The 27,127-nt window shown below is 45.0% G+C and overlaps 1 protein-coding gene across 4 annotated transcripts in view; it reads right to left on the bottom strand.

Moving 5' to 3' along the window:
* E2F3 (E2F transcription factor 3) overlaps positions 1-8,189 on the bottom strand; it is a 42,875-nt gene extending 34,686 nt beyond the window's left edge. For 3 of the 4 annotated variants that reach the window (XM_048940104.1, XM_048940105.1, XM_048940107.1), the window contains exon 1: positions 7,842-8,189. In XM_048940104.1, the coding sequence (XP_048796061.1) occupies positions 7,842-8,159 (318 nt within the window). In that variant the 5' untranslated portion in view covers positions 8,160-8,189. Of the gene's footprint in view, positions 1-7,212; positions 7,317-7,841 lie in introns of those variants that run through there. The other variant, XM_048940106.1, reaches the window with a different exon arrangement.
* Positions 8,190-27,127: the final 18,938 nt, after the last annotated feature.

Below are 27,127 nucleotides of genomic sequence, written 5' to 3'. Positions count from 1 at the left end.
ACCAACTGCTCCACAGCAACCAAAAAAACTCCAGCAGTACAGCACTGTAAAAAAGGAGAAAGTTTTTCAAGAAGTTCATTAATGAAAAGTACTTTAGGAATCTACTCATACATTAACCAACACACACACCAAAAATGAGGAGCAGCAGTGCTGAAGCTCCAGTAGCCAAGGCTGAGCAGACACCTCCTGTTACCACGTTTCCTAGTGCAATTTATTTTTACCAAAAATAGTTGTTCACATAGTTTCTACGGGTTTTCACAGATCTTTCCAAAACAACTAACGGCTCGCAATCTGTACATGATGTGACTACAAAATTCCATGTTAAAGATATAAAAGGGAAAACCAAAATAATAGCAGACTCTGCTTTCCATATTGGCTTGATCATATAAAGCTCAAGGTACCAAGGGCCCAAAGTCTGCAGTGATGCAACTGAACATCACAGGAAGCACTCACCATCTTCCTAAAAATCACATCCTAGGCCTTTGTGCCCTAAGCAGGGCATCTGAACATGAGGTTCTACAACAGAGGACATTTCCATGCTTGGATGCAGCCACATACAAGTAGGATGATGAAATCTTGAAAGCAAACTAAAGTGGCCAAATGAAGTCCCCTACTTAAAATCTCCTACTTAAAATCTCCTACTTAAACAGAGTGAAGAAGCCAGCACTGGTTTTACTTCTAGAGGTGAGTTCTTGCCACCTTCATAGAATAAACAAAAGCCACACTTGCCCACCTAACAGTGAAGAAGGGGAAAAAAAAAAGCAAAAAAAAAAGGTGCCTGATTGATTCTAAAAAGGCTGTCTTCAGTGTTGCATGTCTCTATCCAGCTTGGTCCTAAGCAAAAGACCTTCAGCCCACCGTGTGTCAAAGCCGCAGGGCACGTACGTGCAGCACTGACACTGGGTTAGCAGTCCCACTGTAATCAGGACAACAACTGCTCATATTCCTAAGCAGGACAGGATACACAAAACATGTGCTATTAAGCAAGTTCTTTTGCAACACAATTAAGATTTATATACAAAAGTATAAAAAGAAGGCAGAGTGACGTAGTACGCTCCTACCACACGGCACAGGCCATTTTCAGTATGTGCTTCAACACCTAGTCAAAGTCTATCCTCTCTCTTTACAGGAATGCAAACAGAAATATTTATCACAGCTCAGTGATGAGCCCAGAAGACATTAAGAACTCCATGCAAGCCATGAGATCCAGCAACTAATAGCAGCATCCAAATAGAAAGCATAGTACTTCAGCAGGCATCCATGCCAGGTATAGCACTTCCAAATGCGGTTTTAGACCAACTTACTTGAGGAAAACAGAAGTAAAATAGTGCTCTTTTAAAGATGTGATAAAATGGGCAGCTTTGCCAAGTCTGCCATCAAACAGAAGACAGAACTGACATTAAAACAGAGTCCAAACAGTGCATCAGCAGTACCTCACTCACTGGTACAGCCCAGTGCTGGAAGTACTGATGGTTCCCTCCTCTCACACCCCATAGCCCCTGACACAGGAAAGGGGAGAGGGGTTATTCTCCCCATGGAGCAAACACAGTTCTGCAGTTGAAAAATAATGCAGGAAGTGATTAACTCTGCCAGCCAAAACAAAGCCTGAAGTTAAACTTACTCATTTCTAAGTACGATAGTTGCCACCGCATATACACACTCGGTGCTGCCAGCTGTAAATGAGATTATTTGCAGAGACTGTAAAATCCAAAGACTTAGTTTCAGAAAGAGAAGCTTTCCACACACTGAAGCCTCACTCCAGACAGGGCTGGATCTAACTTACCATCATCACCACAAGAAGCCTGCTCAAACTGAAGTCATGGTCCACGATCCAGCCTTAGTGAGCAGTTGCTCTGAAATCCCTAGTCAAGGATTTAAGCCTGAGCCGCTCTCCTACCTCTCTTCACTGGCACCGAGACGGATGGACAGAAGAAGGCTGGCATTGCTCCTCCTCTGCAGGGCTCCCTGGCAGTTTGTGATAGTAAGATCATCCACAAAGCCCACACATTTAGCCTACTACTCAGTTTTGCCAGTGCTCAGACTGCTGGATGACAGCCTTCCAGCATCTTCAACAGTAACTCAATGTGGGCAACCAGGCCAGCAGTAAATTAACCCTACCACCAAAGCTACACCCATCAGCCCAGTGCACGTCTCCAGAAGTGAAATCTGAAGGTGTCAGATCCAAAATCTGCTGCTACCAGAAAAAGCTCACATCTTCATTTCATACCCAATTCCTCTCTTTGTGCTCTGGATAGGAAAGTTGAATTCCTCTCCCACACACACATCAGGCCCCACAGGACTGGGGCTCCAGAGAGAAAAGGTGCTACTCAATTTTCTTTTTTCTTTTTTCCCCCCCCCATCTACCACACAGTGGTCGGTCTTTCAAATGAGCCGATTACTGTAACAACCAACCCCCTCTATCCACACCTCCTGTGACTGCTCTAGGGGAAGGTAAGGTAAGGCTCTGTGAGACAGCCTGACTCTGAAGGGGTCTCCAACTCCTGCTAAGCCTGCCAAGTTGCCTACCATGTCTTTGAAACTTCTGCCAAAGCCACCAGTCCGCAAGTACAAACCCATAACTAATAGACAGATTTGTTGATAGTCATGCAATTCTTTTATAAAAGGGCACCTCTATTTTTGCACATATGGCTTTCATTTCAGGAGAAATTACAATCTAGAACGCTTATGGAGAATGTAACTACAGACAGAAACACTATAACTGTAGACAGCAACACCAAAGTACCAACCATAAGATGAAGGGAAATAAAATATCTTTAACTGTTCCATCAGTTGAAGCAGCCTCCTCAGAAAAATAAAGTGCGACCCATATCCGATCTTTGCCAAGCAGGTTGATGGCACACGGAAGAGACCAGCCATTATGAGAACTGAAAATACCGATTTGTGAAAATTAAGGACCATCAATCCATCTGGGGTCACACGTTCCCAATATCTACCTTAGGGCAGACTTAATGTCCATCAGAGCCAGCTATTTTACCCCAGTAAAACGGCAGAGCACCAACCCAAAGGAGCAACTGGATGCTCCCAAGAACAGAGAAGAGGAAAGGGCACTGCCAGGCCAGTGATAGAGCAAGGAAAGGCCACAGGGATGACAAGGAGGGAAAAGCAAGACTGCCTCTTCTGGAAAAACTAAAGCATTTAGAGAGGCTCAGCTGCTCATGGAACCTGCTAGAAGTCCTTATTACTGTGGGGAAATAAACCTACTGTACTTCAGTAGCTCTGGTGCAGACCAAGCCACACCGACACAGCCGAACCCTTCTAGAGGGTGAATCTACCATCAACAAGCACAACAAGCTACCAGCTATTCCTGTACAGTTTCGGTTGGATGTCTGCTTTCCTCTCTAGATGCTCGCAGGCACACCTAGGGCAACTAGGATTTATTCCTCTTTGAACACTCCTCACACAGCTGTGCCAAAGGACCATGTGGCACCTCCTTGGGCTCAGAGGCAGTTTGTCCCTGGAGAAGGTTTATGGGAGTTTGTTTGATTTAAATGCATTTTATTCCAAAAGCAAAGGCCCCAAACTAGCATTCATTAATAGAAACTATCAACCAAAGTAATATGAGAATAGGTCTGAATACGAAAATGCCTATCCCTTCTTGACAGACAAAGCTTCTTATTCCCACAAAATAAAGACCAGCTACTAATTAATTAACTGCCCACTTCCTTTATGCCACGTCAAGTTTTTCTCCCATGCCTCAAATCATTCTTCAGCATTTATGTCCTATTAAGCCCACTCCTATAACCAACATGTAGAAGATTATGTATTACCCCCCTCATTCTCCCATTCCAGCTGTGACTTGCTGAGAAGGAGGCAGGAAGAGGTGCTTTCTAAACCACCAGAAAGGGAGAGAGGTGCTAAGTATTCAGTTTGGAAATGTAAATCCTCCCGCCCCCTTCTGAAGTATGCCGAACCAGCCTCTCCAGAGCTCATGTCATCTAAAGGCCACAGAAGTTCTCTAAAGATATTCTTGTTAAGAGGATTTAGCCCCTTTTAAAAAGGACTTAACATGTGGGTGGTGTCTCAATTTAAACATTTTCTCATGGCTAAGAAAATGGGCCTCTTCTTAAAGGCTTATCTTTATAACCCAAAGACAGTAAGAAATTCTCCACTATTTGAATTAGAAACATTTTGAGCAGCTTTCATTTAGGGTAGCTCCATTTTTAAACACGGTGATTTGCAAAATGGTAGTGACTTTCTCGCATCAAGAGATGAACCAACACCAGCAACAGCGTGGTGGGGACACCTCATCAAACATGAATTTCTCTCACACAGGCCACATTCTCATGAGGAGTTGCCATCAAAATCATAGAATGACAGAATGGTTTGAGTTGAAATGGACCTTAAAGACTATCTAGTTCCAAACCCCTTATTGTGGGCAGGGCTGCCAACCCCAGCTCAGGCTGCCCAAGGCCCCATCCAACCTGGCTTTGAACACCTCCAGAGATGGGGTATCCACAACCTCTCTGGGCAATCTGTACTCCACCACACTCTCAGCAAAAAAAAATGTTTTTCTTACATTTAAAAACAGTATGGTGCCAATAATCCTGCTGCTCTCCCTCTACCCTGGTGCCCTCTTCTCAGCCATCTCCTTCCCTTGATGGTCCCTGACACTTACCACACCTTCTTCCCTTAGCTGGTTCAACCTGCTTGCCCAGCAGAAAACTTATTTATGTATTTTGGTTAGGGCTAGTTTTCCAGTGAGCTGGCAAGTCATGCTGCCCCAGGAAGCCTGAGGAGCCTTTGGGTTGGCAGAAGGGAGGGAAATGGAGCTGCTGGGCTCAGAGATCCTTGTGAGTCCATTCTATGATTCTAGGCATACATGACCCTTGCCCAACACTGCAGCACAGACCTGTTGGATGGACTCACCCTGCCTCCACAGGCAGCAGCTGTTCCAGAACCCAAGGAGTGCAACTGACACCTTAGCAAGGCCTAGTTCTTCTTACTGCCTATGCTGGAGGCTCAGTTATGCCCAGTTACACCTTCTATTAGCTCTGCATGAATCATGAAAAAGTCCCTGATGCTGAATGGGCCAGGTAGCCCGGGTCACAGCCTCAGCTCCCCTGGTACAAAGTCTGGTGAGCTCCTGGTCCCAAGAGCTGTCACAACAGGCAGTGACACAGCAAGGACCAGGAAAGGGACAGCACTGAGATGCCTTGCTTGGGAGATGGAGGATGACAAACAGTCATCTCTATGAGGCTGAAGCTGCCTGCTATGGTTTAGGCTACCTTTCAAGGCTCTTCCAGCATGGTTATGCTTACAATCATAGATAAAGTAACCAACAAACTCCCAGAAGGAGAAACAGCTTACTTTGGCAAAATAAACTTCTTATTTTGCTAGTATAAACACCTCTGTGCAGCCTAAACTGTATCCTGCCATATTGGCTCCTTTTCACTTACACCATAGTTTATATTTGGAAGTGTTGGGTAGGTTTCTAGTCCAGTTACATCTGCAAAGCCAGAGCATTTTCATAACCCTAACCAGCACAGGTGTGCTGGACAAATTTTAGACTTATCCCTACAGTCTTTTGCATAGCAGGGCCTTGATTTCTGCTGAGGATCTCCATGCAGTACTTGTAGTTCAGTTAAATCAAGTGCTATATTTATACCAGCGCTGCTCATCTGAGTTTGCTGCCTCAACCACCCAGCAGCTTCTCACTCTTCTCAGTATCTGACATCCCAAAACAGCTCAGCCAAGAACAACCAGGAAAACACCCTCGACTCCCAGTCCCAGAAAATCATCTGTGAAATTTGGTGAAAATGAGATGGGAGTCAAAGAACTGCTAAAAGGCTGCGTTGTCTCCCTGCCAGGAAGATGAAAGAGCTTTGGCCATTCTTTGCAGAGCAGAAGAACGCAGAGCACTGCGACGCTTCAGGACGACTTCCCCAAAGACAGGCGTGCGGCAAAGCGGCACAGCTCCAAGAGTGGCACTCACAGGAGCACAGCTGTTGAGATGCAGAAGGATGCACAGCTTCCTGGCATGAGCTGCGGGCTGCTTATCGCCCTGGGAGGGTGCCAAGCTGAGGCTGGAGATACCACCAGCCAGACCACCCCATTCCTCCTCCATCCCGCTTCTCCCCCAAAGCAAACACAGGGGTCTGAGGAGATATATGTCACTTGCTCAGAGCTGGTGGGAACTTCTTGAGGACGGAGTCCAGAATCACCACCTTGTTTCCAAACCTTTACATGAGGAATCAACGTGCCTAGGTTCCACAACAGAGTTATCCCCACTGAAGAGGTGAAACTTATGCCAAAAACATACACTGAACTCACACTCAAGAATCTGTGATTCTGTGATTCTGTGATCTCGTAGCACTCGCTGAAGTGAAATTGCGAAAGTCCCCTACAACCTCAGCATCATTCCCAAAATGCCTGCACGTCTATTCTCCCAGAATCACCCTACTGCACTTGCTGCCCTTAGCACCACCATCTAGGAACCCAGCCATCACCCAGGAAAAACAAATATTTGCAAAACAGCTCGAAGAAGACTGCTTGACACCGGTCAGCCTTCAGACAAACTGCACACCAAAGGATCGCTCATCCTCCACAGCGGGGATGCTCCTCGTTAGCTTCAGGTGGGATGCGGTGAGCCTCAACTCCACCGCCATCCAACAACTGCACAAAGCTGCCTCGGAGGAAGCGCGGGACACCGCCGACTTCTCAACGAGCATCTGGGGACGAGGGCGGCAGCCGCGCCCCTCAATGCCCAAGCCGGCGCGGGGCAGAGGCGCTGACAGGTGAGCGCTGCCGCCGCGCTCCGAGACCCGCCGCTCAACGCCGCCGCGCAGCGCGTTCGGTGACCTCGCCCGGCCCTAGCGGGCACCGGCCCGCATGGCAGCCGGCGGCCGGGCCGCGTGCGGCAGGTATCGCGGGCTCGGGCCGGCCAGGTGAGGCGAGCGCGGCCCCCGCCCGCCCCCGTGACAGCCCGGCCCGAACGGGGGAGTCCGATGCGCACCGCGAGAAGGGGGACCCCGGAGCTCCCCGCGCCCCCCCCTTTCCGCAACTTCGCGGAGCCCGGGAGGGCCGAGCGCGCACCCGAAAACGGCGAGGACAAAGGAAACCCCGCCGGGGGGAGCGAGGGGGACGGGGGAGGAGGGGGCGGCGGGGGGGGCGTCCGGGGGGTGGTCGCGGCGGCGGGCGGAGGGCGCCGTGGGGGGGCGGAGGCGCGCCGCCGCCGCCCCGCGAGTCACTGACCTGCTGAAGGGGCATTTCCGAGGGCGGCGGAGAAGACGGCGGGCCGGGGCCGGGGGTGGCCGGCCGGCTCTCGGGCTGTCCCAGGCCGGCGGCAGGAGGAGGAAGCGGCGTCCCCCTCCCCCGCTCGGATCGGCCCCCCCGCCCGCCCGGCTCCCAGTCACAGCCGCGGCCTCCGCGCACGTGTGCGAGACGTCACCGGCGGCTCCGGGGGTGAAGCGGAGACACCGGCGGGGCACGGCGCGGCCCGGCCCCCCGCCCCCCAGCCTGCCCGGCCCCGCGGGGAGGGGGCGCGGGCCCGGCCGAACGGAGCCCTCTCGGCGCTGGATTCGGGCTCTGTGAGCCGGGACGTGGCTGGGAGGGATTTTTTTTTTTTTCCTCCCTGATTTTCTCTTATCTCTATTTTCTTTTTTCTTTTTTTTTAATTTTCTCCTCCTTTCAGTCAGACCCGGCAGCAGCGCGGCGGCCCGGAGCGGGGGGCGGGAAGGAGTCGGGAAAGTTTATTACAACAAAGCGCCGTCTCTGCCTTCCTCGCCCCCCGCCCCGGGCCCGGCCGGCGGCAGGAAGAGGGCCCGCCCGGCGCTGCTCCCCGCCGTCCCCTTCACCCTCCCGCGGGGACGGGGGAACGTTACCGGGGGGCGGCCTCCGCCTCCGCCGAGAGCGGGCTGCAGCAGCGCCGTCCTGCCGGCGGGTCCGTGAGGGGTGCAGTACAGCGAGCTGCCGGCGGGCGGGACGCCGTCCGCCGCCGGGGCAAAGGCACCGGGAGTCTGGGAAGCGGCGGCGGCGGCGGAGACAACACAGGGCGCCGCCGTCGCCGCGCCGGTGCTGCGGATCTGGATGAAGGTGCCGGCGGCAAAGCGGGCCGAGAAGGCGGCGGAGGCCGCTCTGGAGTCCGTGGACGGTGCGGGCGGCTGCGCTGCAGGGGCCGGCGGCTGGAGTCCCCTTCTCATCCTTTCCTCCGGGTCTGTCCCCGCGGCCGCGTCGCCTCCTCCCCCCGTCCCTCCCCCCCCCCCCCGGCCTTCCCGGCTCTTTTCCTGCTCGATGCCGGGGCCCCGCACAAAATACCGGGGGCGGCGGGTGCTGGGGGGGCCCCGGCTGCAGGATGCGGGGTGCCGGGGGGGGACGGAGGCGGCGGGGCGGGCAGATGCGGCGGATGGAGCGGGGCCGCTCCCGCTGTGTGGGGCCGGCTGGAAAATGGCTCCAGGAAGCGGCGGCTGCTGACAATGAATGAAGGGAAAGGAGACGGGTTACGCGCCAAGGGCCTCCCGCGAAACTCGGATTTCCCGCCCTCTTTTCAAACTAAATTTGCATGACTCCGCCCCCGGGGCGCGCCCCGCCCGCTCCGCCCCCCCATTGGCCACCGCGGCCTTCCCCGCCGTCCAACCGGACGCCTCCTGCCGTCCCTTCTCCCTTCCCACTGGCCCGCCGCCGCCCGGCGCGGCCGCGATTTGCATACCGCGCGCGGATTGGCTGCGGGGGCGAGTCTGGGGATTCCCCCTCCGAGGAGCCGGGATCCCGGTTCGCCGGCTCCTGACACTGACAGCTGTGGCAGCGCCCGCCGCAACGTGCTCTCTGGAGGGGCGGGGCCTAGGGAAGCCCCGCCCCCTCCGCGTCCCGCCCCGCTCCCTCCGGCAATGCTGGGCACGACGCGCCGGGCGCCGAGACGGGGAGCCGGTGCTGGAATCAGCGGTGCGCTGGAGGCTCGCGCGCCTGCTGCTGAGCCGCACCAGCGGCATCGGGCCGAGGTTCCCGCGTGGCTGAGCCGGGGTCCCGAGCGGTATGCAGGAGCCCGCCTCGCTGCTCGCTATTGTTTGCTCAGAAATTCGCCGGCTTCTGGAGATGAGGTTTCTAGGGGAAGCTGTTAAATGCTTGCTGTCGGCAGGTCTTCAAGCTCTGGGAGGCGCGGAAGTATTAGAAGTTATTCCCTTCCTTTCTGCTCTGTGTTAACTCCAAGAAGTACAAGGGCTGTTGCCCCTTCCTGGCAGTCTTAGCTTACTCACAGCTCCTTGGCTTCAGTGCCTCCTTAGCTTGCTAAATGCCCTCGCGCTGCCCTGCCCTGCTCTGCCCTGCAGCTGCAGCACCCCCCAGCTGCACCCCACTGTGCCAGGTTTCATTCCCCTCTCTGCTACCCCACCACCAGTGCTCCTAACAGATGTGCTGCCGATCTGGGATGATTGCAGAATTGGGCAGAACGAGATCCTTTCCCTTAATCCCCCGTTTCCATCACTAGCAATTACATGAGCAAGGTGCTCCTGCCTATGGGCCCTGCTCTGACCCCTGCCCCAACGGTGTGATGCTGCTGCATGTAGGAAAAGGGCATGTCTCAGGAGGAGGAAAGGCTGTTTGTGAGGGTGGACAGTGATAGGACAACAGGAATGGTTTTAAACTAAGACAGGGGAGGTTTAGGTTAGATATTAGGAGGAGGTTTTTCACACAGAGGGTGGTGAGGCACTGGAACAGGTTGCCTAAGAAGGCTGTGGATGCCCCATCCCTGCAGGCATTCAAGGCCAGGCTGGATGTGGCTCTGCGCAGCCTGGGCTGCTGGTTGGTGACCTGCACATAGCAGGGGGTTGGAACTGGATGAGCACTGTGCTCCTTTGCAACCCAGGCCATTCTGTGATTCCATTATTCTATTATATGATTCATTCTGGGCAAGTTTAATGTCAAAGGAGGAAATTCTGCTCCATTTGGCTTTGGAGAGGCCTTGATTGAGCTGTTGCAAACAATTTCTGGCACTGCACATTAGGAAAGATGAATTCTGGAGAAAATCCAGAGGAAAAGAAGAGTAATAAAACGTGTTCAGAAAAATCTGCTTTATCTCAGAAGGTAATAGACTTGTTTTAGTGACACTACATGTAGTCTAGCTATCAGGAGATGAATAGATGTCAAAGTGAGGAGGCTACCCAGGAGTATTGGAGGTTTTCAGGTAGATAAGGAAGATTTCTTCTGGGGATAATACAAGTGTGATCTGTTCATCCAAGACTTTCTATGTCTGAAAGTCTTTCCAGGTCTTCACTGTGGTGATTCTGGCCCTGGCAGAAGCAGGCCTTGGCTGAAAAAATTCATGTCATTCTGCACCACTGTAGCATTGCCTAAAATCTTAGATAAATCAGCAGTTCTGCAGTTGTGGAATGCCCTACAGGAGCCAGCCAGCAATGCCTAGCGTCATGCCCGTGCACAGCGAGGACAGATGTGCTCAGCATGCCTTGGCAATGGCAGGCACAACAGCAGGTGTGTCCCTAAGCCTCAACAGAAGGGAGAGAAACACAAATCTCCCCGTACTGCAGAATTCTTCCATTCCAGTCACACTGTTCAACTTCCTCCCCTTCATTCATTAACTCCAAAGCTATTAGACCCAAACCTATGAAATCAGCAAAGTCCTTTGGAGCAGCAAGACAAAGCAGAAAAATGCCACTTCCTTCATGCTCTCTCCCCAGTTATGTATACCATTTCCAGGATGAGAGGGTTACTTCTCACCCTTGGCACTCTACACCTGCAGTCCCTTTCGTAGTCTTGTTTTCCTCAGCACAGGTAGCAGAAACTTCAACCACAAACCCCTCTTCAGTTTTCTTTCAGATTGTCTTTCATGGTTTTCATCTGTCGTGCGCTCTGTCATCATCAGGCAGAGGAACTGCATGCCAGGACCTGCTGAATGGGGGCACATCCAAGGACCAAAGCTGGGCAGATGTTGAGTCAGGACAGCAGGGAAGTGAGGATGGAAAAGTCCAGATATAGGAAAATATGCATGCATTTGGGCAATAAGCTTGCTTATAGCTAAAAGAAGAGATTATTTTCCATGTGCAGAAATGTAACGCTATGTTGCTTTTGCTTATCCTAGAGGAAAGAGAATGGCAGTATCAGGAAAGAACAGAAACCATGGGCAGCTGTGGGAGGACTAATGAGGACTGTTCAGGAAGGAGAAATGTAGGAAAACAGACATCTAGGAATCAACGTGGACAGAGAAAAAGGAAATAAAAGAAAAATAAAATAGAAAAAAAAAAAAGAAAAAGATAGGAAAAGAAAAGGAGGTGAGGGGGAGAAAGTATTCAAGGATCCTGGCAAGATGAACAGAAGAAATATGGGCTTTGCCATTACATCAGAATGAAAGAGAACCTCTAAGGAAGAAGGAAGAAGAGTATGAACACAACAAAATGACAACAGCAAAAAAATACAAAAGAGTCCTTAAAAAAGACTTTCAAAGTGAAAGAACAGAGAAAGACTAAAAAATAAATAGAGCCGTATTGATATAATAGAAGTGAGTAGACTTCCCAAAACAGCAATTAAGAATAGTTAGCAGAGAGAGAAAAAGAGGCTGTGACCAGGCTGAGACATGGTACAGTTCAGAATTCAGTTTCATGCAACCTTTCTTTCATGATCAAAGCTTCCCATAGCTTGTTACTCTGAAAGTAATAACTCCAGAGGCTGAAACAAAAGTAGAGCTAAACTATTAACCAGTAAGTTGTTTCTTCCATTGGAACTGTGAAGGAAAATGGTCTTTTTTGGTGCATAAGAAAGGTTAAAGGTTGTCAAGAAACAAGCAAAACCCTGCTATACTCAAAAGGGAAAATTAGGGCTCTTTAAGTGAGCTGTAATAAACCTACGAATGCATCCTCTATTTGTACATATGAAAAAATGGGAAATAAGTCCTTACCCTGTCAGGAGAAGAAACTCTGCCAGGTAGCAGTGCTGTGTAACCAGTCTTATTCCAGAAATACAAATCCACCTTGATGGCCAAGAGATGGGGGCTGTAAGATGTGAATGGGAAGATAGTCTGTCCCTACCTTCTAGACGAGTGGAGTTGTGCTGAAACTGTGATAGAACTGGTGGAGAAACTTGAAGAAAATTACAGGGCTCATCTCAAAGCCACTTTGCTGACCATGAGCTGGATTGTGCAGAAAGAGAATATGTGCATTTTAATTTCAATGTTATTGTTATTGTTATGCACAATTGTGTGGCAAAAATTTCAGTTTTCAGGGGGACCTATTAAACATGTAATTATTTGACTTATGAGAACTAGTGGACAGAATCTAAGGAAAGGTGAATAGAATAGACGTAGGGACTATATAGACAGCTACATAAGACAAGCTTCTTGCAGAGCCAAAAACAAATTGCTGACTACTGGAATGTCATCATTCAGATACACAGTACAGAGAAAATGTCCTGCAGAACACAATGGATCTGGGGATAGTCTAATTACAACCATGCAGCTGTTACATGCCTTACCTTGTGAATGTTTACATTGTTTTTACCTGTACAATGCTATACAATTTTCTCTACACAGGATGATTTAGGTAAATGGCTGCATTTGTCCTAAAATGGATAGATGTGTGTCATACAGTTTGCTTTCTTTGGGATTCTAACTGTTGTTGCAGGTAATGTAAGCAACAACAGAGATGAAAATTTGCCTCCATGTTTAAGTGGTAAAAAGCTGCCCTGGGGACTTGGATTCAAATGTGTCCTCTCCCATAAATAAGGTTCTGGACAGTGTAGAAATGAAGACTGAAAAAAAGTTCCTGACTTAAAATCTTTTTAAAATGTTTATAAGAAGAAGAAGCAAATAAATGCACATGGCCTGCACATGGGAGAATTATGAGGACACAACATGTTGAATTGCTGCTTACCACAAGGCCTGCCCACCCTGAAGACCTTAGTAAAGTAAGACAGACAAGTAAAGATTTGTGTAGCAATAATGTTCCTGTAATTAATGACTGCATAACTATTTATACATGCAAGCGGCAGAACTGTAATTGTATGATAAAACCATTGTGCTTTTTCTTAAACTCATGATCACAGCCAGGCAGGGAATAATTGAGAAAGAAGGGAAGAGAGAACATGCTCAAGATCACACATCTGGAGCACAATTTGCGTGACAGCAAATGGACATCCAGAAACAGCACTGAGAGTGGAGGGGCATGTGGTGTGATGCATGGATCCTGCTGTCACCAAAAGTAGTCCACCATCCAGGCCATTAATCAGGTTGTTGAACTCTGGGCCCCAGAACCCTACCATTCACCACTAATGATTAGCCTCCAGGTGGACTTTGTGCTGTTTATGACAACTCTCTGGCTCTGTCAGTTCATCCAGTTCTCAGCCTACCTTCACTTAGATAGCCCGTATTTAATCTGTTTTTCTGTGATGATGTTATGGAGCCTTAGTGAAGCCAAGATGCACAACATTTCTCCTTCTCCCCTCATTCACCACAACAATCATCTCACTCTAGAAGACTAACAGGTTGATCAAGCCTGACTTCCTCCTCATAAATCCATGCTGACTACTCCTAAACATCTTTCTGTCCTTCCTTTCTGTCCGTACGCATATTCAGGATAATTTGATCCATTAACTTCTCAAGTGTTAGGATGAGGCTGAGAAGTCTGCAATTGGCTGATCTTCCTTCATCTCCCAGTAGCCATGACTTTTCAAGGATTATCAAGTGGCCTCGCAGCAGTTTTGACCAGCTCCCTCAGCATGAACTCATGTATATCTAGTTTGTTCAAATGCTCCATAACTTCATCTTTCTCTATGTAGTGTAAATCCTCTTTGATCCAGGCTTGTGTCTCTTACGAGTTTGAGATTCCTGAAGGCAAATCTTACCATTGAAGTCTGAGGCAAGGAAGGTATCCAGTGCCTCAGCCTCTTCCATGTACTTTGTCACCAAATCTCTTGCCAAATCATGTGTGCTTGGACATCATCTCCATCTCATTGCTTTTCAGCCATCTGTCCCTGCTTCCACTCTGTATATGCTTTCTTCCTGTATGAATTCATCTGGAGCTACTCATACATCCATGCCAGGCTCTTGCTGCCTTTGTGTGCTTTCACACTGATTGGGGTGGACCGATCTTGATCTTTGAGGAGATCATCCCTGAAAAGCAGCAAGTTCTGTTGAACAGGATAGCTGTTCTCTGTGGGGCAATTTCCCATGGGATCCTTGCAAGCAGATCCCTTACAGCCTAAGGTTTACTCTTTTCCAGCACTGGCTGTCATCCTACCCTCTGTTTTGCTCCCTCCACTCATGATTGCCATTTTAGGATGACGTCTTCTGAAGTTGTAGCTATCAAGTGCTAGTGAATCTCTAGTAAGCAAGCACAAGCTATGATGTTCAGAATATTTTACTGACATGAGTTTTCAGAAAAATTGTATTAAAGCTATCCCTGACCAATTCCAAGGCTTTGTTCCAAAGGAAAGCCTGACAGAACTTTTAAAGTTAGCTTGCATTTCCTTGTGTTCTTTCTCAGCTAGTTTAACGTTTGAAAAACTGGCTCTCAGAGTTGGAAGTTCTGGACAATCTGAAGTATAGACATGCCTGCTCTCCCAGATAATAATATATAGGCATTTCTTCTCAAGAGTAATTTGAGAATAAACATGATGTAGTTGCAATGAAGAAATGGCAGATTCTGATTTGTGCAGGAGACTATGAATTTGGGACATTGCTAGAAATAATCTAATACGATTCTTCGATTTTTGAACACGGATTATGTCATTAGACCCTTGTTTTCTCTTAGAGGAATTTCCATTTACTCAGTTAAACATCCAACCAATTAAATAAAAAGAACCCTTGCAAAGTAATTGCCTAAAAATTGGGCAAACTCCTTAACAGTGTTTCCACCTGTAAAAATTGTAGGGTTTATAATGGCGTTTGCTTGGACAGTGACCAAGTTGAAAAAAAACAAAGAAGACAAAACAAAACAGAGAAATGAAACTAAACAAAATAAGCTGCCTTTCTTACTCTATAATTTATACTAGGAAGGTGATCTGAGAATTCTGAGAATTTAGGAGTGAAATGAGCAATAAGCATTCTAGTTACTGAATGTATTTAGTGCATGATTTCTGGAAACACTTTCAGGATCATTATCCCTTATTTTTTAAAAGGCATCCACTTTGATATGGCGCATTGCTATAAAAAATAGAAATAAGCAATCTTTTTATACCAGTGATCCTTCCCTCCTATTTCAGTGGTTTCAAGAGTACAAACAAAACACCTAACTATAGAGGGCATAGAGAGAAGCTTTATCATTTAAAGATTTCCTATTTCAGAGGTAAGAGAAGCATGGTTTTGAGTGTAGAAGTAAATATAATAGGAAAATTTCAGAGCTTTCTTTTGTAGCAACTTTACAGCTTAAGATAATCCCAGTTACCAAAAAAGCTATGTAATACATAAATGTTGTTTTGGTTTATGAGTTTTTAAGGGTTAATGTTTCTTTTATTTTTTTATTGCTAGCAACCTCGTTAGAGTCTTCAGGTATTTGATAAGAAACCCATTTTTTTGCATTTATGTTAGAAAAGCCTGCCATGTACATCTACAGACTTCTAAAAACATCATTTTTATTTGCAGAACAGCAATTATGAAGACATAACAGAATAATACATGTATTATAAAATTTGTATGTCAGCACAGTTTTGGAAAGCACAGGATTTTAGTGAGGAATTTCAACTCTCACTACTGACTTGAGATGGAAGGAGGCTATGCCCATATCATGGAAAGAAAGAAACGTTCTCTTAATTTTCTAGAGACTAGTGATCACAAGGTAAATTTATACAACTGGGTACTGCAGGATTGGAGGACAAATATCTTGCCGGGCATTTGAGCCCTCTATTGCAATTTTCTCATTTTGTGAGATAAGAGCAAATCTTGCAGATTTCACTCACTGAGAATGTGATCCAGAGCACAAGATTTCAAAAAATCATGGAATCCTTAGAGGTGCAAGGGCCTCTTTCTGTTTTGGAGGAGTGTGGAAATAGTTAGACACTGTAAGGCCGCTATCAGGTCACCTCGCAGCCTTCTCTTCTCCCAGCTGAAGAGCCCCAGCTCTCTCAGGCTGTCCTCCTCATAGGAGAGGAGTTCCATCCCGTGGATCACCTTGTGATCTGGACACACTCCAACAGGTCCGTGTCCCTCCGGTACTGAGGACTCCACATGTGGACGCAGCAGTCCAGGTGAGGCCTCAGAGCACAGCAGAGGGGCAGGATCACCTCCCTCGACCTGCTGGTCACGCATCTTTTGATGCAGCTTTTGGAGCTTTCCCCTGATCTCCATCCACACACTGAGGCACTGACCACCTGTCTCTGGACTTGATCCTGCAGCCAGAGTGCTTCAATCCTTTTTGTGAATGCAATCTAATTTTACATATGCTCTTTATGTCCACTGCTGCCTCCTATAACTGTCTCCATATGAAACAATCATTTGATATCTTGTTCAGGTGGATCAAGTGCCATTGAAAACAAAAAAGCAACCTGGAACCTGATCTCAAGCCATCATATCCTTTTAAGTCTTCTGCTTTTATTTTCATTCTGAACATTTTTTTATCTTTGAATAACTGATGTAACTGTCTTCCAAAAGGCTATACAATATTCTTCTTACAATCTGGCCTAAACAACTGTACAAGAAGAGACTTTGCACCAGAGGGGATTTCCTTGCCTCAGCTACTGGTCTTTGGAGAATTCTGTTGGACTGTTATCCTTGCAGTTCCTGAACTTCACATATTCTTATCTTCTGGAGAACTGAGTTCAAAAAACGTTTCAGATCACATCCTCTAATAAAGGCACTCTATGCTTTGTTCATTTTTGTCTATTTTAATGCTCAAGGTTTTCTTCTCAAAGAGCAAATAACTTACAGCTTTCTAGGTGGCAGGCAGTAGCAGTTCTAGTGGCACTGGTGCTAGTGGATCAGTATGGTCAAAAGACACCTGAAAGTGCTACACCACACATGGCAGTCCTAGGAAACAGGTCTTTTACGGAGAAGACACTGGCTGTTTCTATATGCAGAATTAGTTTAGAAAGAATTTTCCTGCTCTGTTTTAGTCATTTGCTTATTTGCTTTTTCACCTTAAAACACCTGGAACAAATCCTTCTAAACTTCCGCAGATGCCTGAGCCTGCTTTGAGAACAAATCACTTAAAAGAAGGAAAAAGAAAAGGATGTTTCAGCCACCTTACACCCAGTGCTTAAAGCATGCACCTGGCACTATTTATTCAGGTTAACGTTACTTTCCCACTTTATGCATAACACAAATATGCATGCAGAATCATAGAATCATAAAATGGTTTGGATTGGAAGGTACCTTTATGATCATTTAGTTCCACCCCCCTGCTATAAGCAGGGACACCTCTCATTAGACAAGGTTGCTCAAAGTCCCATCCAGCCTGGCCTTGAATCCTTCCAGGGGGGCATTCACAACCTCTCTGGGCAAAATATGCACCCCCCTAGAATGCTACGATAGGGCATTCTGTTTGTAATCTGTGTCAGTTACATCTCTGAGAGTTTTCTCCAGTTTTCTGCAGTGAAGCAAAGTCTGAAATCCTAGTCTCTTGACCAGAGGAGCCCCTAAGGCTGAAACATCCTTTTCCTTTTCCTTCTTTTAAGTGATTTGTTCTCAAAGCAGGCTCAGGCATCTGCGGAAGTTTAGAAGCTCTCTGGCAATGAAGTTGTGCAGCTGGCACAGTGTGAGGGAAAGAATCAACGGCTGGGGGAACTGGCTTCTTCCTTGGGTCAGAGACCACAGGTAGACACTTCAGTGATGATGTTACATTCCCTTTGTGAACCCAGTTTGAAATTGCCTCCTATTACATGAGCAAGACTACCTTGTTAGAGCTCTGCCTTTTTTGTAACTTGAAGATTTGCATCTCTGTGCACACAGGGTGTCCTTTATGTTTCTTTAACTTGTGGGCTTGATATAGAAAAGTTATACAAGCGGAATGTCTTAATTCAGTCCAGGTTTGTTCCATTTCTTTTTCACGTTTATCCAGATCAGATAAACCTCGTGCTGTATTTACTTTTTTGAATGCTTGCCTAAAAGTCTATGCACTGAGGCTGTTTCTCATAATGATGTGCTGACTTTTGGAACTGACTATTTACAGGTTTTGGCAAAATGCTTAGATTTATAATTTATTAACCAGAAAGTCAACAAACAGCCTTTTGTTTTACAATGGTACAGAGTTGTACAAAGTTATACTGCATACTGCAGCATTTTGTAATTGTAACATTTGCAATATTACAAATTTCCTTCCTAACTCCTACTATCTGCTGCACGATGGGTACAGCCTTTGCCATTTTTGGAAACAGAGATCCTTTTTAATCCTTCTTCTTAACTTTCAGACTTCCCTACTATTTCATGAACACTTGTTACACCAACAATTCTTTTAAGGTTTGTGTTGAGACCACAATTAGATTGTTCAGTGTTGGGTGAAGAGGCAATTCTTTACTCCACTTTCTTGTTTTTTTTTTAATAAATCCATGTTTGCAGACTTTCACTTCTCAACATGCAAATACAGCATCAGTTAACTTTGTTTGTTTGTTCCAATTATTTTGACAGTACAGCCTGGTCTTCTCCAATACCTAGCAGCTTGTCCAAAAAACTGTACTTTATCATCATGGGAGTGTTACTGTGAGATGTACGTGCTGGAAGCAGCAGAAGTATTTACAACAAATAATAATACGTTCAGATAATTCTTGAATGTTATTCCCACATTTAAAGGCTTCAGAATCCCATTTCTTTTAGATATAGTAGAAAAAAGTTTAGCAATAGTCTGTGGTTTCCACAGTGGGACAGAACTATCCCTGTGGGACTTATCTTCTGCCTATCCTATTGGATGCTGGTTCCTAATAGAGCATGATGCTAATGAAAACATGCAGGGAATTCATTTTTTCTGACTTTCAGCATTCTGTTTTGTCCAGTGCTGTCTAAGTTAGGTACCTCTTGGAGTTGCATGAACCTGGGTATGGGACAAGAGGTCTAAAATCCTAGAATCATAGAATATTCCAGATTGGAAAAGACCCACATAGTTAACTGAGTCCAGCTTCTGCCTTCACATTTCTACATCATTCATAGTTGATTGAGCCTTTAGCACTGACCTTAAGAACCCCTAATCTCAGGCTGCAGTTACATACACAAGCTGAGATGGCAAAGGCTGTCACTGCCATCAGAAGCAGCAGTCCTGTCTTTCACTTACCATTTATTTCTGTCCATGTCCCACCCTTCCCTTTGATGGTGGCTGGGGAACTGATCTGAGTTAAAGCTAACTAAAGCTAATGTTTGTCCTGGGTCAGTCTTAACTTGGACCAGTTTCTTGATCTGTTTTTTTCTGGTTTTCCTGCCACACAGATTTTTTTTATTTTGTTCCAATACAAAGAAGAAGATAGCTTGGAGATAGGGATGACCAGGCAAGTGCCTTGAGAAGAGGGAAATGAGACACCACCTGCTCCAAGAGCTCATGAAGCTCCAGCCTTTGTATTGATTGGAGAAGTTCTATTAACACTGTCACATCAATTTTCATTATGATTTGTCATGTTTTGATTGTATATCATCTATGTCAGCACGATAACACACTGCTTCCCCCTCATATCTGGGCTTTTCTTACCACCCCTGCTTTCCAAGGTGTGACCCTAGGAGCACAGTTCAGAGATGTGGCTGTCACAGTTACGGGCAGGACAGTGGAATCTGGTGGCCAAAGAGCAAATTGCAACCAACATGATCTCCCCTTCTGCCTTCAGCAGATCTGGCCTTCCAGCTTCTGTTTCAAATGCACAGCAGCCCCACACAGGCTTCCTCTAAGCTGAGGCACAACTGGACAAATTGCTTACTAGTGCAAGTCCCTAATAGCAGTCTCTGTACTGTATTGACTGTAGAAGGAATCTGAACTGGATTCATGCTTTCCCTTGTTGCTGTGTCTCTGGGCTGTGCTCAGTTTGTCACCAGATGCAGAGCCAGGTCTCTTCAGAGCTGTCACAAAGACAAGGATCACAAACACCACAGTGGTTGTTTGTTGAGCTTGTAGATGGTGGGCAGTGGGATTGGAGGGACTCAGAAATACTACAAAGAAGACAAAATCTTTCTCCCTTTTCTAGAGAAATCCCGTATGTAAAAGCTGAGGTGCCTACGTTGTGGCTGCCAAAATCTTACAGATGACCAGGCTTTCAGAAGGGATAAGTGCAAAATAAGACAGTAGTGTAAATTGTTCTCTACTTCTGCTGAAGTATTATGTCTGTTACAATGCAATCTTTGCCTGCAAGGAACATTTCTTGTCAGGCTTTCCGGCCCTTCTGTGTTGCCAAGAGCACAGTTTGATCATGCATAAACATTTTATGATTTGATACTCTAGATAATCAATCTGGTTAGATAGCCTTTACAAAACTGGAGATTCAAGTCCATGGAAATCCTCATTGGCCAGATATCAATATTTAAAGACTAATGAGAGTAGCTATTGAGAGGAGCATATACTCACAAAGCTTGCTATCATTTATCAAGGTTAACAGAAGGGAAAAGCTCCTCTGATTATAAATCTTTTCAAAAATATGTATTTATTTCATATAAATATCTTTTTCTATAGTCAGTACGAAGACAACTCACATATTAGTTTTTGAACTCTAAACATAGCAGACTAGAAAACAGAGCCTTGTGCCATTTTTACCATAAAAAATTTAGCATTTAAATTTCAGAAAAATATGATGTAAATAGAGTGAGCTGTGCTGGGGTATAAATGTGTTCTTGTTTTGGTCCTCAATTCATTATTAAGTCTGACTCATCTGGGAAGACTTTGTCTTTCTGGGAAAAAGATGGCAACAAATCAGTTGAGAAACAGCAGATTTTTTTTCTGATCTAACATTCAAATGATTTTGCTGTATGCCACTTCTAAGCTTTTCAGATAGATGGGAAACCGTAGAACCATCAACACTTTGCAGACTGTTGTACCAAGACTAGTGGGATGTTCATGGACTAGTCAACGACTTCACCAATGTTGTATCAAATGTGATGTGTTACATTACAGGAAATATTGTGGGTAAGTATTCAGTATATTCTGAGACACAAAAATCTCTTTTGAGCCAAAGGACACCGAAGACAGCCAGGATAATTGCATATTCCTGATTTATCCGATGGTGCAGCACTACTGAAAAAAAAGAAAAGCCCACTGAGAGGTATACAGTGAGCTGCCTGAAGATTGCTTTCTTGATCTAATAGATAAGGAGCCTCTGAAAGGGCACCATGCTGCAGAACAGAGAGCCAGGCATTGTGTGCATGTACTTGGCAGGCTTGCATATTGCTGATGGAAGGAGGATAGTGGAATTAACTCAGCAGCTGTAGAAGCAGAAAAATAGTTGACTGCCAGGACCTCTGGTGGATATGCACATCAAGGTCCGAGGTGAAGGAGAATGACTGACCAGATCACATCAGATGTGACTTTGGAATGAAAGTGTCGTGATGGTCTGCAAGAACAATCTTCTGATTATCTGACCTCTGATACCAAACAGTAGATTTTCTGTTTTGTTTTGTTGCTGTTGTTTTCTCCAAATGCACTAGTCTTAGCCTTATCCACATATACCTCCTCAGTCAGTTGTCAACTCTCTGTTCACTACCAAGTTATAAAAGCACTAGTCACCCACTAAAAAAAAAGTGTGAAATAACAAAAAAACAAGCAAAAAGACATATCCAATTCTTCTCAGCTGTTGCTCAGAATCCCTTTACACCGTCAGTTAACAATCATTTTAAATTGTTGTGTACTTAAAGCAAGGATTGCTACTGGAAAAATACAAATGGAATAATTAAAAGCAGTTAGGCTTTTGTTAATAGATATCTGTCCTTGATTTTGCAAGGATTTAAGGTTTAAAAATTGTTTGCTAGCACAAGTATGAGGTCAATGAGTAACACAGTGAATACTGATTTTACAGGAATGCTGGCAGTGTATGTTAATAAAGAAGCAAAACCTTGCTTCTGCCTGCCATTGAGGCTCTTTGTCTAAAGCGGGGCTGACTGCTTCAAGAGCATTTTCTTGTGCTTATTGATGATAATGTAAAACTTGTATAGCACCTGCTCACTCCTAGAATCTGAAGATTCTCTGCTGTAATGTTGAAAAGAAGATATGCTTCATACAGAGTTAATGGGTTACATCAAGCCAATGTACAGGCATTCATGGTAAAAACCAGGACATAAACGAAAGGAATAATGGAGATAAGCCTGGTGTTAAAAGGCAGGGAGTGGGGTGCAGGCTATGAAACAAATATCTTCCTCTGTCTCTAAATTTTGATATTGCCTGATGTTTTGTTCCAACAAGACCCACTTAGATGAATCATATCTGGATATCTTTTGGTTTGAGCAGGGCACAAATAGAAAGCAGGGTATGGAAGGTGTTGGAAAAGAAGGCTTGTTGGTTTTTTCCCTTTGACTTCATTTTCATATAGCATGAAATTCTGTGACAAAAGAGCTAAAGTGGTGAGAATTGTTAACTAACAGTCTCTTCTTGCAAACAGCACAAACAGTGCCCACAATACTTTTATTTCAAAACTGCCTCACCCACCTTGAGTATAATATTTCCTTTCAGAGCCTATCAAATACAACACTGTAGTAGCAACCATCTCCAGAAAAAAGCAGGCATGAAGAAAAGATTGAGAGATGAATCTCATTTTTAACTTTCTGTATTTGGTTAGATTAAAAAAAAAAAAAAAAGATATCAAGAATATCAAGAACTTGCTAGACTATTTTAGCACTTGAAGTTAATTTCGGACTAATTTCAAGACTCCAAATGGGAAAAGCAGAAAACAACATACTTGGAAATGCTTATTGCTCCAAGCAAATATTTTAAATATTTCAAGGGCCTTTTTTGACAGCTGAAGTGTAAAGATGAAAGTATATTTTTAATAGTTGAAGTAAACGTTGCATGTTACACACAGTCAAGAGCAGAACAGTAGATATTTCTTGATGGTTAACAGACATGCTGGGAAGAAAATAACTAACCATCCGGGCTGATAGTAGATAGAAATGGATTAGCTGTTTTTTGAAGAGCTGCACTGATTGTTTATGTTGACTTTATAAACTATGTATATGCCTTTGGCCTCAGGAAACACGAGAACCTTGAACTTCAGGAAGAACTCTGCTGTTTGTTAAATAGAACAGAACAGAGGAGGACAAGAGGTATGTTCCTACTTTTCTCCAAACTAGCGCTCATATTCATCAGCTGCTCTTTCAGTTAAACTGTTTTGCTTCTCTCTCACAAATTGCTTTTTAGAATCAGACGGATACTTTATGGAACACTTTGGTGAGAATCAAGAATTGGCCAGGCAAAAGCTTCTGAATGATACTATCTGCATTTTCAAATACTATTTTCCTTGCCAAAAAGCTCCTTCTTGACATTGTCCCCTTATAGTTTACAGTGAAACTTTCTCAGGATATTATTAAGGCTCTTATTAAGGCTTTTTTCATCTTGAGAAAGCACCCCAAACTCAAAGAAACCTATGCTGGAGAACATGATCTTGAAACCTAAATGTTACCAGTAAGCACCTGATCTGTAGTAGCTCCTTAAATATGTCCGAAGAATGCTTAAGAATATTTTAAGAAAAAAAATGCCTTATTAACTACAAAATGTTTAATAAATGAGAAACAGATAAAGAGTGAGCAACCCAATGTAGAATAAAAATTAAAAAAAAAAAAAAAAGTAAAATATTAGGAAAATAAGGTCATTATTTTGCTATTGACAAAATGGAAGACATTTTGCAGGCCTTTGTTAGTCAGATACTCCTGACATTTGAATTGTTTTAAGTTAGAAAGTAAGTGAAGGTGTTACGATTGTTGCAGGGCTGTAAATATAAAATCACTTCCTGTAACGTTTGTGGATGACATAGCTGCTTTCCATCATTCGAAAAATTGTGGCTGTCAGGCAAAGTCCCCAGTGACAGAAAAAAATGGAAACGTCACTCCCATGTTCAAGAAAGGGAAAAAGAAGACCTGGGGAACAGAGGTGAGCCTCACCTCTGTGCCTGGGAAGATCACAGAGCAAATCCTCTGGGAAGGCATATCAAGGCACATGCAAGATGAGGAGGTGAAGCAAGACAGCACAGTTTCACCAAGAGCAGATCGTGCCTGACCAATGTTGTGGTCTTCTATGGTGAAATGACGGCATTGGTGGATAAAAAAAGGGACTGATGTTGTCTGCCTGGATTCCTGCTAGGCCTTTGCCATGGTCCAGCACCACATCCTTATCTCAAAATTGCAGAGATATGGATTTGAAGACTGGGCTATTAGATGGCTAAAGAAATGGTTGGGTGATCGTAGCCAGAGGGTTGTTGTCCATGGCTCTATATCCGGGTGGAGGCTGGTCACAAATGGTCCCTCAGGGGTCCATCTTGGGGCTGATGCTCTTCAGCATCTATACCAACAGTATAGGCTGTGGGATCAAATGTAACCTCAGCAAGTTTGCTGATGACACCAAGCTGAGTGGTGCAGCTGACACAGTAGAAGGGAGGGGTGCCACCCAGAAGGGTCCACTCTTGAAAAGTGAGCACACAAGGATTGAATGAGGTTTAACAAGGCCAAGTGCAAGGTGCCCACAGCCATAGTGGGAAGAAAACGCTCCCTGGTAGTAGATACAGTGGAGCAGCAGAGCTGGAACCACTCTTCATATTTTTCAAGACAAGCAACACATGGATGCATCCTTCTTTTTATACATAGACATAAACATCAGTCCTCTAAGGTATGGATTTAAACCGAAATCATCACACTGTTTGTTTTTGAGACAGCAGGGGGAATAATGTTTAATTCTCCCTAAAAATCTTTCAGGCTGGGCCCCTGAGAGCAGTAGCAGCATTGGAAAAAAACATATATGTAGAATATATGTCACCCACAGCGGTACTCAGCCAGGAGCTAGAACAGTTATGTATAAAATATATCTGCAGCCTAGCTAGAGAAGGTGAATTCAGGTTATATCTGGAGCCTAAAGTCTTCCTTCCAGGGAGAACTCAGGCAAGCAGCAGACTTCAGTGGAAACTGCAGTTCAAGAACTATGTGATGGTGATTACCAGTATTGTCAATCTTGTCTATGCATGATTCGTAAAAGGAAACCTTTCATTAACTGCACAGGAGGCTACTACTATGGCAGATATGTATCATACTCTGCCAAATATAATGCAATTCATCAAGTCTTGTGATGCAAATTATGACATCTGCTTAACACCCTACTTGCAAGCAGCCAGCTGGCAAGTGAATTGCACACTGGCCCATCTTTTACCACAGTAACAGGATCATCCACAGAAGAAGCTGTTTTGACCCTTTAGTGAAAGAAGCAATGACCTCATATGAATAAAGCTTCTATCTGACCTGGAATTTTAAGAGAGGAATAGAGGAAAGAAAATATTCTCTGGAATCAACCAGAAATGATAGACCTCTGCTACTCCTTTGTCCAACTCAGACTCTGGAACAGGTCTGATTGCACCTCAGAAATGATGGTGAAAGAACACAAGGAGAGAGGTTCTGAAAGTTACTATTACGGAGAGGACTGCAATCTACCTAACAAGAGGATTGCTAGGACTATCTGTCTTCTGGACCAGCTCTACAAATCACCAACTTCAGCATCTTTCTAGTAACACCAATTACTGTCCATCTGAAAAATGGTTTTCTTTTCTGAGACAATTACCATTACTATGTGTACAGAATGAGTTCCTGGGAGTTCACATGTCCACAGTGTCTCGGCCATCTCTCGGCAGTACAAGATCAGGTAAGTGTTTGTTTGTAGTGAACCACAACAGTTCCTCATTTTCATATACACAGTTAATACACAAAACAGACTGAAAACTAACCAACACTTCCCCTCAAATGTGAGGGAACCACCTCACAGCTTAACTGGAAACTAAGCACCACAAATATATACATATTCTCTGAATTAAGTTCAAAACTGATTTAGTGGAAAGAAAGCTAAGGAAGGAAGGCAAAAATAAAGCTAAACACTTCAAAAATAAAACTTGATACCTCACACTCTCCCACTAATTCAAACACTGTGACCACCAAAGCTGTTTCTCGTCTTGCAACACTGCATCTCCAGTACCAGCAATGTGTGAAGGGAAATTTCAGCTACATCAGCCATTTCCATCACTTCTTCCTTCACACTGGACTATTATGTTCCCTAAAGTGTTTAAAAGAACCACCACTTGAACAAGACAACAGATGCTAAAACTTATTGAAGTCTGACATAGTCCAGCAGACTGCATCACTGCTGAACACCCATTTCTCAGATATGTTTTTTAGATACACAATGTACAACATTCAGCAAAGAGAAATAACACACTTCAGCCTGCTTAGGCAAAGGAAAGAGCCTTTGTTGCTATTGGTGAGGGAGCTGACTTCTGAAAAAGTAACTATTGGGCAAGACCAAGGCAGATAGAGTAATATTCCAACATTTTTCAATATGTGGGTCATTATCTGTACAACACCAACCTCTTCAGTGCAATTTTTGTGTACTTTTCTGTTGCACTGTCCTGATTACACTCTGGTTTTCTAGGCATCCACACTGTTTTACCCACGCAGGAAAGGCATGCTGGGCATTATGGAATTGGTCTAATTGGACCACTGATAAAACAAACCATACATACACCCACATTTATAGCAGGAGAGGTGGTGTGGCTTTTCTTTCTTTTTTTTTTTTTTTTATCCTGTACTGTTAGCAAACCTGGAATTTCCTTAGATACAGTCACTCATTACCATAGGCCTCTTACTCTCTCTGAGCAGCTGCTACAAAAGATGATACTCTCCTGACTCAGGTGTCTTTTATCCTACCCAAGTAACCTCATGCTCATGGGGCAGCCAAAAGTTGTGCCAACATCCACAGTGTCTGCTAAATAAATGCTGATGGATGTGACTGACAGCAGACTTTGAAGGTGAAGGTCTCAGTTCTTTGCTGTAGCACATGTAATCTTTCTTTGATGATCCTGGCTTGAGGCAGTGACTTGAATTGATCCACCCAGGAGGATCTGCACAGTGGGTCCCATTAAAACAAACATCATTAATGTTTTACAGACCAGCCAGCAGGGGTCCTGTCGTTGCCAATGATGGAAATGCACTTAAAGGTCTCACTGTTAATTGGGTTATGTTCTTTCTGGAGGACTTTTCCAGGCATTACATTCATTCCTCCCCCCATGCAAATACATATTATAATAATACAACAGTAAT

The sequence above is a fragment of the Lagopus muta genome, chromosome 3 (genome assembly GCF_023343835.1).
Source record: "Lagopus muta isolate bLagMut1 chromosome 3, bLagMut1 primary, whole genome shotgun sequence".
Taxonomy (NCBI): Eukaryota; Metazoa; Chordata; class Aves; order Galliformes; family Phasianidae; genus Lagopus; species Lagopus muta.
The sequence above is the reverse complement of the archived record's forward strand: the minus strand, read 5'-3'. Positions and strand labels throughout refer to the sequence as shown.